The sequence below is a fragment of the Ictalurus punctatus genome, chromosome 8 (assembly GCF_001660625.3).
Source record: "Ictalurus punctatus breed USDA103 chromosome 8, Coco_2.0, whole genome shotgun sequence".
NCBI lineage: Eukaryota > Metazoa > Chordata > Actinopteri > Siluriformes > Ictaluridae > Ictalurus > Ictalurus punctatus.
In genome coordinates, this window is record NC_030423.2 from 16,470,777 (window position 1) to 16,488,632 (window position 17,856).

Sequence of the window (17,856 nt, forward strand, 5' to 3'; positions counted from 1 at the left end):
GAGTATCACAGGTATTGCAGTATTTGCTTTTGGTTACATGAATTCATGAAATTAAGTATTAAGCTCATACTAAGAAGGATATTAAATAACTGTTCTTTTTTAGAGTTACACTTCATGGAATATATTCTATTTACCATCCTGTACCTGTAAGGTTTCTCTGACTTATCATCACACAGTGCCTCGCCCCATTATCCTTTGTAAAACTGTTGTAACTGATACCACCTTGAGAGAAAAGACTTCTCAAAAAAGAAAGAGAATCTCAGAACAGGTCTATTCAGTGTCACCTTGGAAATTGAGTGCACAGGTTACGGAGAGCTCAGGGGAGCTGTAACACAATGGAGGCAGATAAGGACTCTTTTTGGTCACATGATAGTCAAACTTTATCCTGTGCTAATTAATGTGTTCAGCACCAGCTTGTGCCTGAATTAGGCTCATAGACCTTAGAGTTTTAGCTTCATTTTCAAAACCCTACCAATCCACATACCGGTTATCTCACATGTAGCTGCGGATAAATAGAAAGTACTCGCGAAAACAATGTTAATCTGTCAATAAAGCGCTTTACATAATTTAGCCCCCCCCTACACTCAAAAACATTCACATGATTCTCTGTTGCTTAGGTGAACAATTCTAAGGTTATAATACGTTTATTGTTTATTGCAGCACAATCAATATAAGAGACAGTGGTATATGTGACAGAATAGCAATGACACATCAACACAATCATGGTGTACAGCATATTCACTCCTGTTGTATAGAGGAGTGGAGCTGCAATGACACAACACACAAAAAAGCATGCTGTTTGAAATGGAGTTTTGAGTACCATAATTATGGGGAAATGATGGGATGAGGCTTAGTGTAGGTCTACTTCCTCTGGCCAATAGGGTCAGGAATCTTGATGTCTTGGCCTTTTTCTAGCTTCTTCTCACAATCAATCAGGTAGTTAACGCCATCGATAACTGTCTGGACCAGCTGGACCTAAACACACACACACACACACACACACACACACACACACACACACACACACACACACACACACACACAAAACACAACACACACATGCACATATATTTTCACTGTCTTTATTGTGTGGAAAATCACTGATACCAAAATGATCAGAATACATGACTGACCTCTGACTGGCCAAGTCTGTCCAGGTTAGAAATATCAAAGGTGCTTCCCACAGCTGCCGTGTCCACTCCTCCAGTGCCTCTTTTCTGCAGCCGCAAGTTATCAAGGATTTTGGGAAAACGAGGGTCCTGTTTAGACAAAGACAGCAGAACTCTAAATAAACAAACAAACAAACAAACAAACAAATAAATAAGTGTTTGCCTTAGATAGCAAGTTTGAATAATGGAAATTCCACAGCCTTCCGTGACTGTGGAATAAATAATAGAGAACAAAACTGGCCATTCTCTCTGGTTGGGTTTGATGGATTTACTCTCACCCTGTCAATCAACAATAGCCAAATGTGAGTTCATGTATGGCGATGAGTGTGGATAGCACTTTCCTCTGAGTGTGTTACGCTGCCATGTGACACAGCATGAACAACAGTTTGAAAAAATTAAGAGGCTGACTTCACATGTATTGGAGAAAGCACATGTTAGCCTTCAACCTCCCTGATTGGTAATATGATAGGAATTGTCAAGAAAGTTATGGAAAAAATTATTGTTAATTTTTTTTTTAAGTTTATGTTTTTTAATGTTTTCATTTACACTATGTGCCCTACTGCAATAAGTATCAATCAGTATTCTTAGATGAATTATTGAATTCTTGAATATTCTTAGATGAATTCTCATTTAATATGTATTAATTATGTCTTATAGTCCTGATCATATCTAGTAAGTTTAAATGACTGAGATGCCGTGATGATGTTGTTGTTATAATCATGTTATTATCATTAGGTGGACAATCACCTTGCTGAGGCGAGGCAGTTTAATATGGACGCCAGCGCGAAGGCCTGTGCCCAGGTTAGAAGGGCAGGTGAGGATGTAACCTAGATGCTCATTCCACATGAACTCCCAGCCTTTCTCCTGAATCAGCCTTTCCACCTAAGCAGAGCAGACAGACATTCAGAAGCATGCAATCACCTGGATGGTTGGATGCATTTGATGAAGCAAATGTCCTGCAGATTTGTGCAGAAATTCTTTTCACATACACCGGCAGTCAAAAGTTTGCACACACTAGATTGAATTAATATTTTTCATTCTCTTAAGATATTTAATAAAAGCATATAATTTAAAAACAAATGTAAATAGTGACATTAATTTATGCATTCATTTCTCAATCTAAATGTATTTATTTTAAAAGCAGATATTAATAATGAAAGGTACTAAAAGTACAAAAATTCTTTACTTAACTAAAAGTGCAATTACTAAATGAATCAGGTTAAGGTTAGGGTTAATACTCTCGTAAACATTGAAGTACAACTTCAGATTCTTCACTTTAAGTTGAAAGTAGAACAATATTAACTGTATATAAAATATGAAACAATTACTAATCTCTCAAGTTAGCTTGCATGACAATAAGTCTGCTAATAAAACTAGCTGAATGCTAACAGTTAGCTGTCACAGTAGAAACTGCCATAATAAGTACAAATTGTACACAGCAGCAGACAGATTACAGACGGGTATAAAGTCTCATTCAGGCGGTAGTCACAAGTTTAAATGTGTTAGGAATTTAGATGTCTGATGCTAAAAATTCACCTTATTATTCTTTATATATATCTGAATACAGAGAAGTGTAGTGAGTAAAATGTTGTGATTTTTCTTTTGAAATGTGAGTAGAAATAACTAAAAATCAAATAAAAGTCAAGTAAAGTACAAACCATACTTTGGTTTGGAATAAACGCATTCATTTCAAATGACCCGTCAAACATGCTAATAGCTATTAGAACTCAATAATAAATGTAAAAATCTTGATAATGGTCGATTGTGATTTCCTGTAACAAAAATTAAAAACAAATCACAGGCCTCCTGTCCATGCTTCACAGCCCCCTGGTCTTTTGAAGAATAGAAAACTACGAGGTGATGTTTTTCCAACAATCAACTGCCTAGTTTCAGCTTGTGCCCACTGTTCTTGCCTGACAAGAGTTGCGCCTGATGTTGTCTTCTGCTGTTGTAGCCCATCTGCCTCAAAGTTTGACATGTTCTGTGTTTTGAGATGCTTTTCTTCTCACCAGTGAGTTTGAGTTACCGTGGCCTTCCTATCTAGCTCCAGTGTAGCTCACTGGATGTGTTTTGTTGTTTGCATCATTTTGTGTAAACGCTAAAGACTGTTGTGTGTGAAAATCCCAGAAGTTTCTGAAATACTCAAACCAGCCCATCTGCCCAAGGCCAGCAAGATTACATTCTTATATTTGATCTGAATATTAACTGAAGCTCTTGACCTGTATCTGCATGATTTTTTAGTTGCACTGCTGCCACCTGATTGACTGGTTGTATAATTTCATGAATGTGCGGGTGTACAGGCTTTCCTAATAAAGTGGCATCTCTCTAATGATTTACTGAGATATACAGTTATAATGTTAGGGATAAAAGCTAAGTTCTATGATAAATATAACTATAACGTTTCTAAAGTATCACAAAAGCAGCATAAAACAGTTTTGGAAGACGTAGTCTAATACGGACTAAAAAACAATCCAGTTTGTCCTACTGTTGTTTATTCACAAAAGGGTATTGCTCCATACTGCTGTAAACACAGCTGCGCTACATGTCCTGGATAGCTGTTGAATAAATAACAGAAGCTTGTGTTACGCTAATGTGGCCAGAGAGAGACGAGTGAGCTCACCTCTTTGAGGCCCCAACAGAAACGCTCAAAGACCCTCTTCATATTGCCTCCTTTCTCCATGGAGATCACCCGAGTGTGGTCCTCCTCATTAACCCACACCAAGAATGTTTTCTCATTGTTATGCCTGTAAAGAAACCGCACTATTAAAACCTACAGCTAATAACAGACGTGTATTTTTTTTTTTAAAAAAGTTCAGGTTCAACCTGACAGTGCCCATTTCACATCAACATTTATTAAGAAGCTTTTTCCAGAAAGTTTGTGAAATTGCAAAATATTTGAGTGTATTACTAAGACTGTTGACCTTTAACCAGACTAGCTGATTAAGATGCTTATGCTAATGTGTGCTACAGGCAAAGCAGCGTCTCTCCCAAACCACTTTTCCGCAATAATTCCAATCATCAAATCACTCATACAGCACTGCTGAAGTAATCGTCTTCTCAAAGTTCAAGATTATAAGTGAACTAAATTATGAGCTGGAGGACAAGGAGTCCAAGGCTCATGAATCGTACTCAGACAAGTACGTGAATGGCTGCATCATACTATATCTGGGCCCTGACACTCATCCTAAGACTTCAGCAGCTAAAGTATTATTCACTCCAGTCCTTCAGCCTCCAGCTAAGATGCCTCTTACCAGATGCCTCTGGCATCAGGCCAATCCCGTGCCATTCCTGCGCATGTCAGAAGGGGTGAAACTGGCTTATCAAACAGGAAATGATCCTACAGAACCAAAACAGATGGGACATATATAGATGTCATATATGTCATATAACAGTATAATTCAATATTATATTATATTATATGATATGATAGGAAAAGGTGGCAAAGTGTCCTAGCTTCCTGCGATGCAAAAGCATAAAATGTCATTTTGACTTTTAAAAGAAAGACATCTACAGCAGGTTTTGTCGTGTGATATTTTATAACTGTCCTGAACATATAGTAACATGATGCTTGTGAAGGTTTGCAGGACAGATACGCACATCGATGAGCTGCTGCTGTTCCTGTTCGGTCATCTCGGTCAGGCTGTAGTATCTACCCGTCAAGTTATCCTGCAGGCCAGCGAGGGCGTTCACCACCACCCGCTCCACCTCTCTGCGCTCAGCACGTGTGCAGGCAGGAGGCAAGCTCAGACCTCGAATACTGCGGCCCGTCCGCACCCTCGACGACAGCACATACTTCTCATCAAAGATTCCGCCTCGTATCTGAGAAGGGAACATTCCATTAAAAAAACACAATATTACAGAGGGCATTATTGTGATGCATTTAATAATAGTCTTATAAGTTGTATAAGTAATGCAGAGTTGTGCACCAGATATAAGATCAGTGTCAGAAGTTTCTTAAACAAAATCCTGCTATTTATGCAATTATTTGTGTTATTAATGGAAAAGCAATATGTTAACACTCTTTTATAGTACAGTTCCAAGTACCTTCTTGGAATCCAGGTCAGTGGGATGTTTCATAGTGTGTGGGTCATAACCATTGTGTCTCTCTGTGATGACAGGGTCAAAAATATCAGCAAACACCTGTCAGGAACAAACATTTCTTAACTTACAAGAATAGGTCTCATATTTTCATCTTTCAACAATCACATGTATATTGTCTTTCAGGAAATATCCTTAAAAAGTTTTCTTAAAAACACACACACATACATACACACGGCACAATATTTTAAAATCATTTGATAAATGCATGCCTCAGTTCTTGCATTAGCTTCCACAGGGAATATAACTGCATAGAAACTGCCTTGTACAACTACAAACCTTGTTAATTATAAATAAGTATTTAATCATATGCTCCAATTTTCATTATTTGTTGGCTATTTGTTGGCAAGCATTCTGGTCATACTTAGTAATTATATATAGAAACAGAGATGCGGATGTAGAGAACTTCCCATGAGTGTTATACAGCTGTTTCATTGAATTCCCTAAAAAAGATTGTGAAGTAAACATTGTGTATCTTACTTTAGAATAGAGATGTAACATAATATGAATATATTATTTGTATTGAACAGATAATGTGTTCTAAACAGATATAAATACAGATAATATAATTAGGAAATGCACAGGTTTGTTTTGGGTTTTTTTGCTCTTTTTTTTTTTTTTTTTTAGAAAGCTTGTTGGAAAGCAAAAAAATGTCACACAGCTCGTGGGCAGGAGTGAGCTGTCAGATATGAATCTCGTGGGACTAAGAAACCACATCAATGCACATATCTTCATTCATTTATCCTTAGTAGCTGTCTGGTCAGGGTTCAGGTGATATTATAACTATTATAAATATATAGGATATCTCTATATATTTCTGTGGACATTGTGGTACAATTCATATTTAATAAAAAAAAACACTTATTCACCAAATACAGATACAGATATTGCAGTACTACTTTAGCTGTAGTACTTTAGGATCATTCACAAAAACGATCATTTTGGAATACTGTGCAACAACTAAAAAATATATATATTGCAAAAAAACTAACAAACAAATATTAAAGGCTAAGGTCTTGTCTAAACCAGTGGTTATCATCCTGTTCCTGGAGAGCGACCTTCCTGAAGACTTTAGTTCCAAAGTCTTTAGGAGGGCAGATTTCTAGGGACATTGGGTTGGTGACCACTGGTCTAAACCATGTGAACCATATACAATTTATAAAATGGTCCTTCTGATCCATTCATTACAGCATGTTGTTTGACGCTTTATGTAGTGATCTGAACTGCCTCTGACCTCATAGGACTCCTCATCTCCAGCCACCATTCCCACAGTCTTGATGAAGGGATGCCCGGGGTTGTCCACGCCCGTCTGAATGGCTTGATCCAGTGTGAAGCCATTTGGAGTGGCTTTGTCACACAGCTTGGCATATAAGGCAGGTGTCAGATGACTGGACATGCAGTTGTTGTGTTTTCGTAAATCTGGGTAATCCGCACTGTTTGGAAACAGAGACTGTTGTTTTATGAAGACATGGACAAGGGCGTGTAGCCCTTACTGAAAACTTCATGAGAAAAATTACATTATTCACATGAGAAATTTACAAATGTGGGGGGGGGGGTTTGGACTTTTTTCAAATGTAGTGCACTTGCTTTGAATGACAAAAAAGTGGCATGATAGTGCAGCAGATACTGTTTCTGCGTCAGAGTTCCAGGTTTCCCAGTTCGATTCTGAGCTGGGGTTATTGGGTGTGTACTGTCTGTAAACGCTCATCGCCAAAAAACATAGCACATGTTCATTTTTCACCTGTAGGTTATGTGGTTTTATCAAGTGATTTTCTCACGTGATTCATTTTTCTACATGTGGTCAGATATTGTTTACACAATGTCACATGTGTACTTCACATGCACAATTTCAGGGCACAACATGGTGCAATGCACCTTCACATGTTTATTCAAATATAATTCACATAATCACAAGTACAAAGATATATGACAGCCAGGTGTGGACAGATGATTAAAACTGACCAATCTAAACTACAACACCACAACGTCATGCAAATACTAGTATTGAAAAACATATGCAAATACCAGTAGTGAAAAATGCATACACGGTGGTATTAAAAGGCATTATGGACTTTATGTGCCAAATAGATGCAGATTTTACATTCCATCCCTAATCGCTTCAACCACATATACAGTAGGTAAGCCTATCGCCATTCTGATCGTATGCTGCAGTATGCAAGAATTCAGCACCACAGGCATCAGGCATCTCCACTGAATCGCGGGCTTGATGATTATTCCGTACTGCCTAATGAATCAAACGAATCGATTTCTTTCCAACACACCTATCTAGGCGATGCTGCGCAATTACAGTTCATGCATGTGTCATATAGAGACCCTGGATTGCTCGGTAGCACAGCCTTTCCTGCAGGAGTAACGTGCATAGTATAAATAACTCATTTATTATCAGTAGTGTGTGCACCTTGAACCTGGCTATCCATCTTCCTCTGGCTGACTAAACAAATACGATGCAGATAATCATGTACACAGTTTATCTGAATGAGATGCATGATATTTATTAAGGTGGGAAGACAACATAGGTAGGCTACATGCATATAGGACTGGTGACATTGCTCAAGACATGGGGTACATCTCAAACTACATACTGCCGTACACATTAGTGCCCAGTGCACTAACACCCAAAGCGCATTGTGCACGACTTAAAAGCGCAGCAATATAACATAGTGCGCCGAGCTAAATGGCATGCATTTTTTTTTTATATAGATATTCCTACAGATATTGTTATTAAAGCTTACCTGGCCGGGTATCGTCTCCGATCCTGCACTTTTGCGCTCACATGCTCTCTATTCAGATAAAATCCTACACTAAGTGATCCAGCGCCGACCAGAGACAGCAAACCCACGTTCCTTTTGGAGGATAAAATCCTTGCGAAGCTGCTTGCCATGATGATGCTGTGGCCTGTGCAAAGCAAAGCCTTTTGGAGGAGGATGGGACCTGTCGGGTGAAACGTGATGGGTGAGTTGAAGATGCAGCAGGAGAATGCAGAACTCTGATCTACAACCGTGATCAGCCTCCCGCCCCTACCGGAATATGTGCAATACAGCAATGTGAGGGGGAAAAAATCTCACTGAAGAGCACAATCCTCCCTCCATGCTGAATGAGCACACAGGACTGAATTAACTCTTCAAATGTTGAATGCATCATTTCCGTGTTCATCTGTGCGTGCGTGCGTGCGTGCAGTTCTCCTTTCTTCAGTCTGTTGTACTCAAATGATTGCATTTCTTTGACCAAGAATTTATTCATTTAATGAATGAATAAATAAATAGTTACATGATGCAGTTCGACGAAAAATTAAATGTTTATTAAAACTGCAAATGTAGCCTGTAATGATACAATGATCAATGGCCCACTTGTGAAAATATGCACAAGGGGGAGTAAAGGCTTCTGCTTGCTGGCGTGAATGCTCATGCGCAGTGTGGTCAGCGCCGGTGGTTTGACTTTCACTTGACTTCTCTCTTCCTTTTTGGCGATTAAAATAAATAATTTAGAGGAAAAATGTTCACACATATCCCACTTACTCTAAAATCAATTAATCTGCCAAGAAATTTGCTGTTCCAAATTTTCTTATGTAATACCAATGTAAGTGATGGTTAGCATTGCACTCTTAAACCATATTTAGGTTTTATATGGTTACATACTTTCTGCTTGGATTAAAACAGGAAGTATGAATAAGTGAATTTGTTGAACAGTGATGTAGTACACTGATGCAGTGATACAACACAGAAACAGTCTATTTCTATTTCAATGATAATACAAGCAACAAAGTTAATTTGAAAAATTTAGGAAACTAATATACAGATATCTGTTCATTGTTTAGCTTTAAGGAAGCTACAGTCATTAGGAAAAGGCTGAAAAGAATCAGAATTGTTAAGCAGAAATGAACAAAAGAATCAATAACACAAGCATATAGCAATGGCCTTTTTCACACAGAACAGTAAAGATAGCCATTTCATAGAAGCTATTAACTTACTGTACGAGGATATCCGATCTTATACAGCAGGTACCCGTGATAAAGTCTGTGCAGGTGTGTCCACGTTTCCTTTATCACGTAGGTCTAGTACAAAGAGTCAGTATCGTTTTAACCATTAAAATGCCAAAGCAGTTTTTGAAGTCCGGCCTTTAGAAATAGCTCTCTTAATAAAGCATCATCTGCTTTTTATAGAATTTACAAAACAATAAATAGGATTTAGCCATATACAATTTATTTAAGAAAATAAAAGACATTTAAAACTCTCGTTTCTTTCTCACACCCATCTAATCACTAGCATAACCCCTTATCCACTGAACCACGATTATTTAGAGGTTTATGATGATATTTAATTTGTGAAAGCCAGTTATTAACAAGGTGGCTGTTTAAAAAGCACATAAATTTTTTGATAAACACTATTACAACTTATAGCAATTCCAGAAATTTAACTACTGGATCACTGTGATCCTTTTATTTTTCCATCTTCATAGGTGTTTCTTCTGAGCTTAAAGACAAAGAAAGCCTTCAGCCGACTCCGTCTTAAGCACTTTTCATCACACACACTCACTCCCAACTGTTTCATCTGATAGATGGACTTTTAGTTTTCTCCAGTTTCTACCTAGAAAGCTGCTGAAAGTCTGTATTCTCAGTTGTAGTCCTGTGAATGTTCTGATGTAAAAAGAAAATGATGTTTTACTTATTAATAATAATACACATGTCCATGTATTACCTGGTGTTTGTGTTATAAGCTTTATGCAATTCTTATACCAGCGTGAGTATATGTTTTGTCAATAGGTTCTACAAAGCATTTCTGTAAGTCACTCTGAATAAGAGCGTCTGTTAAATAATATAATAGTATTGCATTTATGTAATTACAGGATATGATCATTTGTATTGATTATTGACAAGCAATGCTAATCTCATATTGTATAGTGGTCTATTTATTACGAAAATTGGTGCATAGTTGGCCACGTGTTGTATATTATATTTTATGAGCCTTTCAAATGCATGTTTGTTTGAGAGCACACAGGCATCCTTTATTTTTCACAGAAATGTGCATGGGTTTTATAGCCAAATATGCCATTTAAAATGTTGTAGCTTTAAGAAGTATTCCCAACACAGCTGTAGATTGAGCAAAGTGAACTACAGTCTTCCCATATAGTATTAGTATCGTATGGGTTAATACTTTAGTGCAGCTCCACGTCCTGAAGAAAAACGTCACAGTGTGGCAAGTAATGATAGACGCCATAATGATTTACTGAATGGCATGAGCGCACTGAGAAACCTTAGATGGCTTATCTAAACAGACCAACATTAGAACTGCAATAAAACAAAGGCCAATAGGCCACTGCACACCCTTTCCAGCTCACAAGTAACTTTAAGTACAGGATACGCTGCACGTAGGCACCTGGAAGTATACAGTCACTGTGGTATATACTGTAACCTGCAATAATTAATAGTTAACTTTTTATTGAGTAAACTGATTAGCTGGATGAATTTATTTTAGTTTTGCCTGTATAACGCAATAATGCATTTAAAATATAACTTTGTAAATATGTAGTCACATATGTACTTCATATATATATATATATATATATATATATATATATATATATATATATATATATATATATATATATATATATATATATATAAATAATATTTAATTAAGCAGGATAAACAATATGTGTAACAAATTTGCAATCCAGCTATACCACAAAGGACTGTGTATAAACATTTGGTGTACACAGACAAGAGAAGAAAAAAGTGAAGTGGGGAAAAAAGAAAAGTGGGTCTGTCACAGGTAAAGACCAAACAACAGGTAGCAAAATGCTCCCTACTGCTTAGGATTTTATACAATAAAAGGGTCCCCAAGATACTGTGTTGAGTGTCTGTGCATGTTCTCCCAGTTTCCATGTGGGTTTCTGCCAAGTTTTACTTTTTTTTTCTTCATAAAAACACGCCAGTAGGTGGATTTTCTATGCTATATTGCCCCTAGATGTGAATGAGTGTATGAATGTGAGTGTGCATGGAGCGCTCTGATGGACTGGTGTCCCATCCAGGGTGTATTGCCTGCCTCACACCCAGTGTTACCAGGGTAAACTCCTGATTTACCACCATTATGCCAGAATAAAATGCTTACTGAAGATAAATGAATGAACGAATGAATGAATAACTGTGTTGCACCTCCTGCTGGACATCCACAGTACTCCGTGTTCTTTATAAAATTAAGCTGTATATATATAAAACCTATAAATATATTGGTCGTGAGCTCTTAATTACATAATTACATAATTATTGTTTGCTGTATTTTTAACCACAATTGTTATTTATGTCTGAACCACAGTTTGTATTAGTATTTTTTTATGCAATATTGTTATTTTGTTCCAATGTTGTACTAATTGCATCTTGCACAATATTCCACAAGTCTGTACAGTATCTATGTAAAATATGTGCATAACCACATTCAAATTTTATGTTTTTTAAATCATGTCTTTGATAATAATAATAACAACAACAACAACAACAACAACAACAACAATAATAATAATAATAATAATAATAATAATAATAATAATAATATGTTTAATATGTATATGTTTAATATAATAATATGTTTAATATAATAATATATATATAATAATAATATAATAATATGTTTAATGTTTAATATTTTTTATATTTATTAAATGTATTATTACCTTTTTTGCACGCTTGATGTAAATTCACCCCATATACACATACTTTAATTCTTTACATCGTGTAATAAGTTTAATCGTTACGTTCGGATGTGATTGGTCAGTCCTAGCCATCCAATCAGCGCTCAGAAAAAAAATCGACCAATCGCGTTAGCGGATGCTGCTTCGTGGTTTCTCACGTCATTGCCGGGTACACGTGTTTGCTATAGAGGTAGGCTTTCACCCGATATTCCAAAATACATTTAAAATTACAACATACAGTATGTTTAAAATATATTGTTGGTTACAAAGTATTTACGTATATCCTTCATTTTTATAGCTAACTATTTGCGTGCGGTCATGACGGTCAGCCATTGGCTATAAAACGAGCCATTATAGATTGTTCTGAAGTCCAAATCAATGAGGAATGTGAAACAACGAGTAGCACAGCCACACTGTTAAGATGTTTATGGTTATGTTTCATACTGGTAGCCCCTTAAGCTAATGTCACCTGAGGGATCTTAAAACTATTGAGCTCAGTGTTATATAACATTCTATCAATAATGCTACAAGCTATTTTAATTATTCATTATTCACTGCCACATGAAGAAATTAAAACATGTCATTGTCCTGTTTTCCTTCATTTTCGTCACAGGTGTAGGTAAGCTAGAAATGTCAGCATTAGGACCTCTCAGTAACAGCATGGATACCCAGTCCTCTACTATCTGCTCTGTATTAACAAAAACTTCCAGACGACGAAAAGTGAAGCAGAAAAACAAGAAATGTTTAAAGGTTTGCCAGAAAATCTGCCAGGGACTTAAACGAAAGCAGAGTGAGGTGCTGGAGCAATGGTGCTTAGACTCTCCACTGGAAAGCACACAGCCTTGGAGGAACAAAAGGTCCAGAAAACTTGGTAATACACAGGAGTCCGAATGGGCAGATTCACTGACTGACAGCTGGGAAGCAGACAGTGGTTTCTCATCAGAGATCACTCCCCCCGCCAGCGGCCGGAGTTCCCCCTGCGTTGGGGTTCAGCCCTCCATGCTGCTGGCTATGGACTGTGAGATGGTTGGGACAGGCGTGAATGGACAGTTTAGTGAACTGGCCCGCTGTAGTCTGGTAAATTACTCTGGAACTGTGATCTATGATAAGTATATCCTCCCTTGTCGGCCTGTCACGGACTACCGGACACAGTGGAGTGGCATTAAAAAGGAGCACTTGATAAAGGCGTTGCCCTATGAAGAAGCGAGAAATGAGGTACAAAGTTAATTGTAGCTTAGATGACTAATGTTGCACGGCATTACAATATTATTGTTATAACATGTATTTAGTTTAGTCTTTAATTCAGTAGTTAATTTTTAATTATCAGTATTAACTAAATTATTAACTCTGTGTCTCAGATTTTACAGATCATTAAAGGGAAGATAATAATCGGACATGCTCTGCGTAACGACTTTGCGGCCCTGGGAATTAGCATATCGCATGAAATGGTTAGGGACACTTCCACTTCGCATCTATTGCGACAGATGCACGGTTCTGTGAGTTGCATATCTCTAAAGAAACTGACCGGGTCTCTTCTCAACAGGAGCATACAGGTATGATTTATTCATCATCTTTATAGATGTTTCTAAAGACGATTAAAAATGCCACTGTAAAAAAGTCTTAGTTTTCTATGGTGGAATGCTAGTTCAAATGATTTACCAAAACCATCACAAAAACCATAACAAAAAAACGCGTCAAAATGAACTAAAAAATGGAAAGGGTGGGTGCTTATTGAGCATCACATGTCGGTTGCTGATTATACACTGTGTGTGACATCACAAGGAAAAATTCTTTCACTTTTTCAGTCTGTTATATAGTTAGTCTAGCAAAAACAATTTACAGTCCCTCAAGGATTAACGCAATCAAGGAAACTCCACAATATTCACAGGAGCTTGCCATTTTTATAAATTACTGCAGATTTGAGCCAAGACGTGTCATGTGACGTGATCACAACGCGTATTCATCCAAAGCCCTCTTCGATTCACGTGCGTCGAACATGAGTACAGCTAAAGTGTCTAATTTACCAACAAACATCACTGCAAAAAACAGTGAAAAACAATTTCATGCAACTGCAATTTTGCCAATTCAAGTAGTTTTCCAAAAAAAAAAGCACAATCTGCAAATTGTATCGCAAAATCAAGCATTTTTGGCCACAACAATCACAAAAAACACTCAGTGAAATCCTGATCAGACTGAATTTAAAAGCATCAGTAGATTCATTTTTAGGCTCCATATTTCCTACTGTAAACATCCTCTAGCTCTTCATTTTCCATGTGTGTCAGACTGGCACACACTGTAACAACAGTTGTTATGCTCAGTAAGGATTGACCTTTTCCATTTCCCTTTCTGAATTTGGTCTTGCATTTTCACATTTGTTGTAGTGATTTTCCTGTTGTTTTTGATTCGTTAATGTATTTTGCACTTCAGGGCCATTATACTTTTCACTCTTGATACACATACATGACAATGCAGGGGGAAAAATGTCATTCATGAATGCAAATTGCTACATGAAAATATTAACATGAGGCTGTTCTTTTAAAACATGTTTACATCTATGGTATTTCCTGTTCAAACAGGTTGACAGCACTGGCCATTGTTCTGTGGAAGATGCTCTTGCTGCTCTGGACCTCTACAAGTTGGTGGAAGAGGAGTGGGAAAAATCTCTACAGCGCCACGTCCAAAATTCAGATCCAGCCACTGATTCGACATCTTCTCTGGAGCACTACATGCAGGATGAATACTGGCCTGATAGTTTAACCGACTGCAGTGAGTGAGAGACCTGTATGGCATAGAAGCTTGGACTGAAACCTTACTGAACTTGCATCAGTCCACTGTGTGGGCTGGTGGCAGAATTTCCAGTTGTGAAGAATCAATAGGAGACCTTGGGTATGTTTGAGTGTTAGCACTATGGCCAGCTTTACTACAGGTGTAAACACAGACATGGAGATATTATAGACATTAAACACTTTAATGACATTTTGAGGCGTTTAACCATTATATATTTCCAAAACAAACAATTTGCTTCACAGGTACCATAGTTCTTGGTGGCAGTCACACTTTTTGGTTAATATTAGAGACCAGTGTGCTGTTTATTGTGTTTCCCAACCTTTTTTTGCACACCTGTTTTATGTAACCACAATACACACCTTCAACTCATGAATCTTTAGGCTGGTTTAATGCACCTGGTGTTACTAGGACTCCTGTGGGTAAAGCAAGAAATAGCTACAGTTACAAACTTATTCAACAGGTTTATTGTCAAAATTTACAGAATTTCAGCTGTTTGCAATGAAAAATCAATCAAAAGCCATTGAAATAGTTCAACACAATGAATTCTTCAAGTGGTTTCCCCAAATTCAACTGAAAATGCATCTTATGACTTCTCCAGTTTCAAAATTATTCAACCCCTTCATGGTAAACATCTTTAGTACTTTGTAGAGCAGCATTTTGCTGTTATAACCTGCTGCAAATGAGATGCACAGATTCTGGCAATGTTTCTGAAGAATCTTAACCCATTCCTCATGAGCAATGGCCTCCAGTTCAGTAATATTCTTGGTTTTGCGTTCTGCAACCACCTTCTTCAAATCCCACCAGAGATTTTCTATGGTGTTCAAGTCAAGTGACTGTGATGGCCCTGTGGAATCTTCCAGGACGACTTCTACAACCAAGACATGGTGGAATTTGAGGCATGCTTGGGATCATTGTTCTGTTGGAAGGTCCAGTGACGCCCAAGCTTCAGCTTCCTCACAGGCGGCATCACGTTTTCTCCTAGGATTTCCTGATACTTCAATGAATCCATCTTGCCTTCCAGATGCTGCAGGTTTCCAGTGCCAGAGGATGCAAAGCAGCCCCAGAGCATCACCGAGCCACCACCATGCTTAACTGTGGACAGAGTGTTCTTTCTTTATTCTTCTTCCTCTAGACATACCACTGATCCATCGTGCCGAAAAGTTCCAGTTTTGTTTCATCGCACCACAGAACAGAATCCCAAAACATCTATGGTTTATTTATATGATTTTGAGACGACTTTTCTTGTGCTTTTGGGTCAGTAGTGGTGTACGCCTTAGAGAAACTTTCTGCATTTAGTACGCGCCTTACTCTGCTCACTGGAACGTCAGTGCCTGTTGCCACCAAGTCTTGCTGCAGGTCTTCTGCAGTCACTTGAGGGTTTTTCACAACCTGCCTTCTCAGAAATCTGGTTGCAGCGGTTGATGGCTTCCTTTTTCTGCCCCGTCCAGGTATTTAATGTATTTTCTGCCCATAGGCAGTTCAGGTATCTCATGTGTTCCAGCTCAAGCACACCTGGTGCAACTAATGAAGCCCTTGATTAGTTGCATGCTTGAGACAAAACCTGTTTTGCATATTTGTGCTGTTGTGAGGGATTCTATTCAGGGGGTTGAATAATTGTTTAACTGGAGAAATCATAATAAGTGGCATTTTCAGTTGAATTTGGGGAAACCACTTGAAGCATTCGTTGTGTTGAACTATTTCAATTGCTTTTGTTTGATTTATTCATTGCAAACAGCTGAAAGTCTAAATTTTCACAATAAACCCGATTTACAATGGAGATTGAATAATTTTGATTGCAGTTGTACATTTGCTTTAGTAATGACAAATGTTCTTACCTCCAAACTACATTACACAGACTGGGTATACTTGTTCTCATGTGAAGTAACGGGTTACTGTAATTTTTTTCTTAAGACTTGATGCAACTCACAAGCTTGGTAAAGATTCCTGGGAGTAACTGCAATATAGCTAAGTGTATGTGTAAAATATATAATAATAATACATTTTATTTTTAAAAAGCATCTTTTATGACACCCAAGCAAGGACATTTCACAAATACAACATGTGTGTGTGTGTATATATATATATATATATATATATATATATATATATATATATATATATATATATATATATATATATATAAAATAAATACATTCTGAGGTTACTGTGCAAAGAAATTGTGGTTTATTAAAAATTACATTACATCCTATTTGATTTTGTTTTTTGTCTTAATCATTTTGCTTCATTGTAAAACAAAATTTCATAGGTGCTGATTACTTCAAATATTATAAATCAATTACACACACTATCCACTTTATTAGGAACACCTACACGTTCATGCAGTTATCTAATCAGCCAATCATATGGCAGTAGCACAATGCAAAAAATCATGCAGATACAGATCAAGAGCTTCAGTTAATGTTCACATCAAACATCAGAATGAAGAAAAAGTGTGATCTCTGACTGTGTTTGTGGCATGGTGGTTGGTGCCAGATGGGCTGGTTTGAGTTTTTTAAGAAACTGCTGATCTCCAGGGAATTTCACACACAGTCTCTAGAGTTTACACAGAATGGTTCAAAAAACACTGAGTGAGCGACAGTTCTGTGGGTGAAAATGCCTTGTTGATAAGAGAGATCAGAGTAAAATGGCCAGATTGGTTTGAGCTGCCAGGAACGATATAGTAACTCATATTAGCACTCTATACAACTGTGGTGAAGAGAAAAGCATCTCAGCATGCACAAAACATCAAACCTTGAGGTGGATGTGACACAACAACAGGAGACCACATTGGGTTCCACTGCTGTCAGCCAGGAACGGGAATCTGAGGCTATCATGGGCACAGAAGCACAGAAACTGGACAGATGAAGATCACCTGATATTTTTCCAGTCTTCAGCTGCCCAGTTTGGGCAAGTCTGTGCCCATGATAGCCTCAGATTCCTGTTCTTGGCTAACAGCAGTGGAACCTGATGCACTTGCTGTTATGTAGCTCATCCACCTCAAGCTTTGATGTGAGTTCTGAGATGCTTTTTTGCTCCACACGGTTGTAAAGCGTGCTTATTTGAGTTACTATAGACTTCCTGTCAGCTCAGACCAGTC

General features: G+C 37.6%; 2 protein-coding genes across 2 annotated transcripts; one reads left to right on the forward strand and one right to left on the reverse strand.

Annotated features, from left to right (window-relative positions):
* Nucleotides 1-613: 613 nt before the first annotated feature.
* Nucleotides 614-9,357, reverse strand: ckmt1 (creatine kinase, mitochondrial 1). Its single transcript, XM_017473326.3, has 10 exons — nt 9,256-9,357; nt 8,021-8,219; nt 6,502-6,700; nt 5,214-5,309; nt 4,767-4,988; nt 4,421-4,506; nt 3,790-3,913; nt 1,917-2,051; nt 1,134-1,259; nt 614-975 (listed from the first exon to the last, which is right to left on the reverse strand). The coding sequence occupies exons 2-10, from the start codon at nt 8,167-8,169 to the stop codon at nt 862-864; spliced, it is 1,251 nt and encodes a 416-aa protein (XP_017328815.1). The 5' UTR covers nt 8,170-8,219; nt 9,256-9,357; the 3' UTR covers nt 614-861.
* A 2,724-nt stretch (nt 9,358-12,081) lies between these two features.
* isg20 (interferon stimulated exonuclease gene) lies at nt 12,082-16,968 on the forward strand. Its single transcript, XM_017473433.3, has 4 exons — nt 12,082-12,162; nt 12,586-13,187; nt 13,331-13,525; nt 14,549-16,968. The coding sequence occupies exons 2-4, from the start codon at nt 12,603-12,605 to the stop codon at nt 14,744-14,746; spliced, it is 978 nt and encodes a 325-aa protein (XP_017328922.1). The 5' UTR covers nt 12,082-12,162; nt 12,586-12,602; the 3' UTR covers nt 14,747-16,968.
* Nucleotides 16,969-17,856: the final 888 nt, after the last annotated feature.